Genomic DNA, 7,944 nt, shown 5'->3' on the forward strand with positions numbered 1-7,944 from the left:
CGTACACTTTTGCCGAACGCTTTTCTTGCTTCTTATTGAACACACAGGGAGCACTAATCTGGCAGAGGTTCACGCCGGAGAAGTATTACGAAAAGAAACACGTTTTCAACATGCACGCTGGGAAGGACAATATGAAACGCATCGCTCCACTGACTTAAGCATACTTCTGTAATAATAGCCCCAAACCAAGAAAGCAATGAATCTGTAATGCCAAAAAAAAAATCATTTAGGAAGGATTTAAATGCGAAAAGAAATTTTCGTGCTTCATTGCACTTGGCAAAACATCGTCCTGATGTCTTAGCTCTACTCCACCCATCTCCCCTCACACAGCAAATACCTGGAAGGCATCGGATTTCCACTCCCATGGGCAATTTAGATTGGCAAATATCATTTAGTTGGGTCAGGACACGTTAAACTGACTTTCCCTCCAAACGAGAGAGAAAGAATTAAAAGATCTTCCCAGGAGGTGGGGACTACCACCGCAACACCCGCTGCCTGCCCTCTATAAAGGCCGAGGCGCTCTCTGAGCTCCTGGCTCCGCAGCGCGTGCTCTCACCGGGCCCCCAGCACCATGGCCTACTCCGTGCGCACCAGCGGGGGATCCCGGCACTTCTCTTCTCGGAGCGGCCTTGGAGGGGGATCTCTGAGAATGGCTGGTTCTAGCGGTGGAGGGGGCTTCGGCGGCGGCGGACTTGGGTTTGGGGGGGGGTCTGGTGGAGGGTTTGGTGCTGGTTCTATGCTTGGGTCGGGCTCTGGCCTCAGCGGGGGTTTGGGGAGCAGCTTAAGTAGCGGCTTTGGGAGCAGCTTAAGCAGTGGGTTTGGGGGAGGCTTTGGGAGTGGTTTAGGTGGCGGCTATGGAAGTGGCTTAGGCAGTGGTTTTGGTGGAGGGTTGGGAAGTGGTTTTGGCAGCGGCTCAGGAGCTGGTTTTGGAGGCGGCTTTGGTAGCAGCTCAGGAGCTGGTTTTGGAGGCGGCTTTGGTAGCGGCTCAGGAGCTGGGTTTGGAGGCGGCTTTGGCACTGCCAGTGCTGGGGATGGCGGCCTTCTTTCTGGCTCAAAAAAAGAAACTATGCAGAACCTCAATGACCGTCTGGCTGCTTATCTGGACAAAGTGCGATCTCTGGAGGACGCCAATACGGAGCTGGAGTGCAAAATCCGTGAGTGGTATGAGAAAAACGGCCCCGGCACTGGCATCCCTGGATCTGGGAATGACTACAGTAAATACTGTCCCATAATCGAAGATCTTCGAAACAAGGTAGCAAAGCAATGTATTTAACATCTGTGATTCATCTCGTAAATTTTTTTGGATAAAAATAACCATTTCCTTTCAGAAACCAAGAGCAAATTGACTCTACGGTACTGGCACTTGTCATGACCTCTGTCACACCGCGCCGGTATCAAGTGTTGAATGTTTCCTGCGTATGAAGGGCAGTTCCGCAGCCGTAGCACACAGTGCTGGGTGACTTCCTCTGACTTCAGTAAAGGAGCAGGCAGTGATGGAATCGCGTTCTACAAACTCTTGTACATTAGAAAGTTTAAATTTTAATGTTTCATATTTCTTACATCACAAATTCAGTCCCTGAAGTAGACAGACTACCTGGCAAGGTCTTCAGAGATTATAAACTAGCTAGTCATGGCATGCAAACCTGGGCTGGGCTCTCCCATTAAGTGAAGCACGCTGATTTGTTGAAAATCTGTCCTATTTAAATTATGCAGGAGTCTAACAAAGAACTTGTAATATTATAATCGTGTTTAGGATGACAGTTATGTAAGTAGCTATACTGAGCTGCAAAGCCATCGGGCTATAGCATCGCTCTCTGATCATGGTTTGTATTCCAGATCATTAATGCAACTATCGACAACGCAAGAATCATTTTGCAGGTCGATAATGCCCGACTGGCTGCTGATGATTTCAGACTGAAGTAAGTTACATTACAAAAAAATCTTACTAATATCTTAATAAAATAATTGTTCTCTATTTAAAAAACTCTTTCCTTGTGGAATACTTTAACATAATGATAAACAATATTCTGATAATGATGTGTATCAAGATTTCATATTAAAAGCTAAGTAAGTACATAGTAAGAGTTTGCACCTGACCTCACTAACCACGTAAAAAATCGTTTTTCATTACTTTATTTACAGATATGAGAATGAAGTGGCTCTTCACCAGAGTGTGGAAGCTGACATCAATGGTCTGCGCAGAGTTCTTGATGAGCTGACCTTGACAAGAGCTGATTTGGAGATGCAGATTGAAAGCCTGAATGAAGAACTGGCTTATCTCAAGAAGAATCATGAAGAGGTTTGGGTTTTATTTTTTTCTTTGTGAATCGATAACAAGCCAGACTGAATTGCAAAATAACAGATTATTCCCTTATTTATGTCAGCGAGAACTCCATGATTTCACTGTTTGGTTTCTTTGCTGCTCTTTTTTGAGTTTACTAAGCGAAAGAGAGAAAGAAAGACGCACCCAAGCCACGGCTTCTTGTTGAAGCAGAACTTGTATCACATATATTTCTCTGCATATATTTTTGGTAGAACTATTTTCCCTTCTATTAAGGAAACTTTATTTTAAATCTCCCCAGGAGCTTCAGGGCATCCAAAGCACTACGATTGGCCAAGTCAGCGTTGAAATGGATGCTGCTCCAGGAATTGACCTGACCAAGCTTTTGAATGACATGAGGGGCCAGTACGAAGTCATCGCCGAGCAAAACCGTAAAGAGGCTGAAGCGTGGTTCAATGAAAAAGTAAGAGCCAGAGAGCAAACTCAGCAAAACACAGGTAAAAATGAGTTAAGTGTTTGGCACGGTAAAATTACACTCTGTTCTTCCTTGTCATTTCAGAGTGGGGAGCTGAAAAGAGAAATCTCCACCAACACTGAGCAGCTTCAGTCGGGCAAGAGTGAGATCACAGATCTAAAACGGACTCTCCAGAGCTTGGAAATTGAACTACAATCTCAGCTTGCCATGGTGTGTCCTAAGGAAGCTGCTAACTACTCAGAGTAAATTTTCCAACTTCAAAACTCTTAGATCTTATCCTATTCTATAGGATTTAAGATTTGCACTTATTCCCTATTAAATCCTGCATTCTTCTAGTTACCAAGTAGCAGTAATATATATAATTGGATTGCAAGTAGCATGTTATAAAGTAGATGAACTTTTATATTCACATCCAGTGAAGCAGCAAAGGCCAGTTTTCAAACTGGTATTTCAAGAGAAAAATAAAAATCTCTAAGTAATAAGGCTATCCATACTCCCACTAAACTATTTCAGTTGGTTTTGTCTTTGCAAATAATTTGTCTTTCCTCAATCAGAGATAATTTAATATCCTTCTTACACAGAAAAAATCCCTCGAAGACACTTTAGCAGAAACAGAAGGAGGTTACTGTGCTCAGCTTTCACAAATGCAGCTTCAGATCGGGAACCTGGAGTCTCAGCTGCTTCAGGTCAGGGCTGACATGGAGCGCCAGAACGCGGAGTATCAACAACTTCTAGACATCAAGACTCGCCTGGAAATGGAGATTGAAACCTATCGTCGCCTTCTGGATGGCGAGTTTGTGTAAGTAACTAACTTACATAAAATATCTCCTTCGTTTTATTTTCTGTAGCGATATCCTCTCCTGGAAACAAGAGGTAAAAACAAGCGGCGCGTTCACCGAAAGACACATACCGTGATTCTGGAGTAATACAGCTGTACTCTGCCGGAGGAGAATGAACCATCCTGCTCAGTATTTCACATAACCAACGCCAACGCGAAACGGGAATTTCTCTTGATCCTCACAAACACTGTGCAATCCTGTGTGTCTCTGATTCCCTTTTAGGAGCGCAGGGCAGGCAGTTACATTTGAAAGCTCACCCTTGACAGGGTCCAAGTCACAAACACAATCACTGGATTCTTCTCAGGGTAGGTAGAACTTGACCGAATTAAAATTTTGTTTCTAAAGTTATTCTTATAGATAAAATAATTCGTGCTATTCTGTTTAACTATATCATAGGCTTCATTGTAACAAGAAGCCAATTGAAAGGAAAAGGATGTAACTGTTCACATACGAGTGCTGCCGGTTTATAATTTTTAACACTTTGATAAATATTCGTTTTGTTTTGTTGATGATGTCTAGATCCTACCAAAACTAGAAAGATCAAGACAATTGTCGAAGAAGTGGTAGATGGAAAAGTTGTGGCATCCCACGTTAAGGAAGTTGAAGAGAAGATATAAGACACCATCGGACATTGCAAAGGATCTGTTGACTCCGTGTTTTTTCAAAGCCCAAATGGATAAATAGCTTTGTTCTTTCACATGACATGATAAAAATAGATTGGCTTTTTACTAAGATTCTTTTACTCAAAACAAAGCCTGCATTTTCATTCTTAGCAGTCATGCAATATATTTTCTGCCTCAGTCTATTGGTATTACCTCTATTATTTTTGCAGTGTTGTTTAAATCACCAGGTCTTTGTTCAGTAACTAGAAATACGGTGCACACAGGCACTTAAATAGATAAGCTTTTTAATAATTTTTAGGATAATTTTGCTATTCTAACCTATTTTTTTCTGTTTTCTTGACTAATAAAAAGGACTCAGCAAGCTTTAAGATATTAGTCTCTCTTTATTCTTCATTTAGCACTGCTCCTCCTGATCCGTATTTGCCATTTTGTTGGGTATCTTGCTTTCCCGTATACTCTGTGGGTGGTATAGTACTCCCCATTAATTTAAAGAAATTAACCCAATGCTAGAACACATACACGTTAAAAAAATAAATGTGGGATTAAAGGAGTACTTGCTAACTCATAATTTAAAGCTAGCAATTTAGAGAGAGGTTGAGCAAGCAGAACAACCTATCATAGGGTTGGCCAGCTCAGTGGAACAGCCGGGGTGCCCCACGGTGCGACCTCCCGGGAGCGTGCTACCTGAACCTGGCACCCAGGTGACCCACTCCAATGAACGTTTAAAGGAATCTCATCCAAAACAAAACTGTGAAACAAAATACAATCCCCTTACAATTTACACCTAAGCCTTTGTTCTTGAACCAAAACGTTGACAATATTTGAGTAACTCTCGGATAAGACGAGGAAGTTACGGTGACCTCTGACATGTGTATTGCTGTGTCTCTAGAACCCAGATGTTCTGCACATTCAGTCACAGCCCTTAAACGTTTGGCCCAAACGCGAAGTTTCACGGGAGCACAAACCCCAAGCTGTGCCTCCGTTCCGCCTTTTGTAAAACCCACTACTGGCACCGTTTCTGCTTCCTGGTTCAAAGCAGTAAGAGCTGAGGTAATTAAAACAATAATCAAAGAACCAAATCAGCATAGCAGAACTGCAACATCTAAAATCCAGTCAGCTAAAGAAAAGGCACTGTGATAAACAACCCAACGAAAGGAAAGGGAAGAATCTCCTGTATATGCCAGTTCAGAGAGGGAAGAACTCGAGAACCTCTTGAGTAAATGCACTATCTTCAACAGTTTAAGGAAATAATTTCTTTTCTAAGAGCATGGAACACGAGTGTACCTCCTTTTTTTCACCCTTTAAAAGCAGTGCTGATAAACAAAAGAATCTTATTCCATGCGATGTGTTTCAGTAATATTTTTTACTGTTGCAGATTACATTATTTTTAATTAAAATAATCAAAATATAAATTAATGATATCAGAAATAAACAAATTGAGGTTGTTTATGTACCCGGATATGACTACCAAGAGCACCACTGTAGAGACTGAAGGACATTTTTTCTCTTCCTAAGACAGGACAGCATTCATCATCTTTCTTTCCTATCCATTATTTTTTTTTTCTCTGATGTGGAAAACCTGAAACCGTATCACCTTCCTCATTACTGACAGCATCTCCATTTTGAGAAAAATAAGTCTCTCTTTTTCCAAAGACAGTAATACTCTCAGAATAATTGAATATAAAATATGAAATAATGTACATAGCTCAAGGACTGCAACCAATTGCTGTGAAATCATTGTTCCCTATAGGATTCAACGTAGATTTCCACTGCATAATCATGTAGTTTACCCACATACACGTTAATCCTCAGTTTAATATTGCGATCTAAAAGATGACTTAGACCTGCCTAGGGTGCACTTTTGATGTATGTAACAGCTAGAAACCACTCTGGCTATTGTCTTGTGAGAAAGCAACAGGGGTAAACCAAAGCAGCTCACAATCACTACGGGTTGTACTGGATCACGGAATCCAAATAATCGTTGCACAGTATCTGAGCTATAAAGTGAACTAAAATCCAACATCTCTAATAAAATAGGAACATTAAAAGGAACTAGAACTCAAAATCACATAAATCCTAGTAAAGATACAATTTCTTACACCTACCTTTAGTCTTCAGGGATCTCATAGCCAGATGTTCCCTTTACACCTCTGGAAAAAAAAAGACAGAAAAAGAAAGCATTAGTGCTAATTTCTTTTTTAAAGCTTTTAAAAATTGTATCAGCTGGCAAATGTTTAGGTCCTGGTAATGTAAAGATTCATTCATAAATGCTGGTTGCTGTATAAAGTTTTGTCTGTGGGACCAAACCCAGTATTGCTGCAGGCCTTGACACCGTAGCAAAACTTGCACATTTCTGGATGCTAGACAGCCCTGACTCTGCCGGAGCGCCAGGGAACTGAGAGCAAACTGGAAATAACCGGTATTGCAACGCAAAGAAAAAGGAAGATTTTAAATTACATTTCAAGTTCTTATTTGCTTAAACACATAGGCTCTTCCTATTGTTTATAACGTCCTGAGGTACCTTATGCTTGTTTGATGGATTCCTAATATTTTTATTACGCGACTGCTCTCATAACGTCGATGAAAAACACTGTCAATATTTTGGTTTTAGAAATACATAAAACTAGAATAATTAAGGCACTAGTAGAAAAGATGGTGTAAAGAAGGATGAAACTGAGAAGGTGGAACTGATGACAAAACAAGCCGTCCTCGATGGAAATGTTACGAAGGAAAGCGCCGAAGCTCATGGCACTGTACAGTAAGTTAAACACAATTTTGACAGAATAACGACTGAAAGTAAATAGTGGGCATTACACGACAGCAGCTTTGCGTTCTCCTTTCTTCTGTATCTGTTATCTCATGCCCATACAGCCAAGAAGCTCCAGAACAGTGAGAGTTGTTGAAGATATATTATTGCATGGCAGATTTTAACAATACATTAAACCTTAAAAGTTCTTTTTATTACAGCATTTACTTCCTAAGCTAACAATATCACGTGGATGCTTCTGATTTGTAATTTCTATTTCTGCTAAGAATGAAACTATGAATAATTCATGCAGTTAAGGTTGAAAGCAAAAGAGTCCGTACCATGTTTGCGCAGTCCCCCTCCCCGGGGTGTATTTATGCACATAAATTCAGGCTTGGCTGCTCTAACTTGCTATTTGGAAACTCCTACGTTTCACCAATTACCGAACAGGGAACGGAGAGCCTGGCTCCCGAGTGGACATGTGAAAGTCTGGTAGTATATACTCTTCACCTTAATTACTTTAATAGTAGTGGATTGCCTCATGCTCTTTAAGCTCTTTGGTAGACTAGCATTTGGACATTTAAACAAATTGTAGTGCACCGTGTCACTCGTACTCAACTGTCATCAGCCATTGAAAGTGTGTAGAAACTCGGATTAAAAATTAATGCCATCATGGGGTCCACCACAGACATTCCAGAGCTGAAGCGTGTCTTCCTACACGAGCGTTGCTCATCTGACGCAGGCACTCTGATTGCCACGGGGCTCCTTGCTGGGTACAGTTTACTCCACCTGAGTGAGGCCTCCCCCAAGTCGGACTTTTAGACCTGGATCCTGACACATAAAGGATTAAATCAATAGCATTTGGGTGCATAAATATTATTGAATCAGCTGGGGGGTTGATTCTCTGTATTTTACTTCCGTCCTTTTTCTCTTTTTTCATTTAATGTGTATCTACATTCTGACGTTTGGATCTGAACTAG

The 7,944-nt window shown here is 41.1% G+C and overlaps 1 protein-coding gene across 3 annotated transcripts; it reads left to right on the forward strand.

The window, feature by feature from the left end:
- The first annotated feature begins 412 nt into the window (after nt 1-412).
- Nucleotides 413-4,628, forward strand: LOC113489227 (keratin, type I cytoskeletal 12-like). Of its 3 annotated transcripts, none has more exons than XM_026864783.1 (9): nt 413-932; nt 969-1,252; nt 1,837-1,919; nt 2,143-2,299; nt 2,583-2,744; nt 2,841-2,966; nt 3,338-3,555; nt 3,818-3,900; nt 4,115-4,628. In XM_026864783.1, the coding sequence occupies exons 1-9, from the start codon at nt 572-574 to the stop codon at nt 4,210-4,212; spliced, it is 1,572 nt and encodes a 523-aa protein (XP_026720584.1). In that variant the 5' UTR covers nt 413-571; the 3' UTR covers nt 4,213-4,628. The 3 variants fall into 3 exon arrangements, with proteins under 3 accessions (XP_026720584.1, XP_026720583.1, XP_026720585.1); XM_026864784.1 differs by having other exon boundaries at nt 417-696; nt 1,073-1,154; XM_026864782.1 differs by having other exon boundaries at nt 414-1,252.
- Nucleotides 4,629-7,944: the final 3,316 nt, after the last annotated feature.

The sequence above is a fragment of the Athene cunicularia genome, assembly GCF_003259725.1.
Source record: "Athene cunicularia isolate RWA chromosome 27 unlocalized genomic scaffold, athCun1 chr27_part1, whole genome shotgun sequence".
Classification (NCBI taxonomy): Eukaryota; Metazoa; Chordata; class Aves; order Strigiformes; family Strigidae; genus Athene; species Athene cunicularia.

Coding starts and splice junctions, on each gene's coding strand:
- LOC113489227 (XM_026864782.1), top strand. CDS start 572: ATGGCCTACTCCGTGCGCACCAGCGGGGGATCCCGGCACTTCTCTTCT. Junction 1,253..1,836: donor TCGAAGATCTTCGAAACAAG/GTAGCAAAGCAA, acceptor TTTGTATTCCAG/ATCATTAATGCAACTATCGA. Junction 3,556..3,817: donor CTTCTGGATGGCGAGTTTGT/GTAAGTAACTAA, acceptor ATTCCCTTTTAG/GAGCGCAGGGCAGGCAGTTA.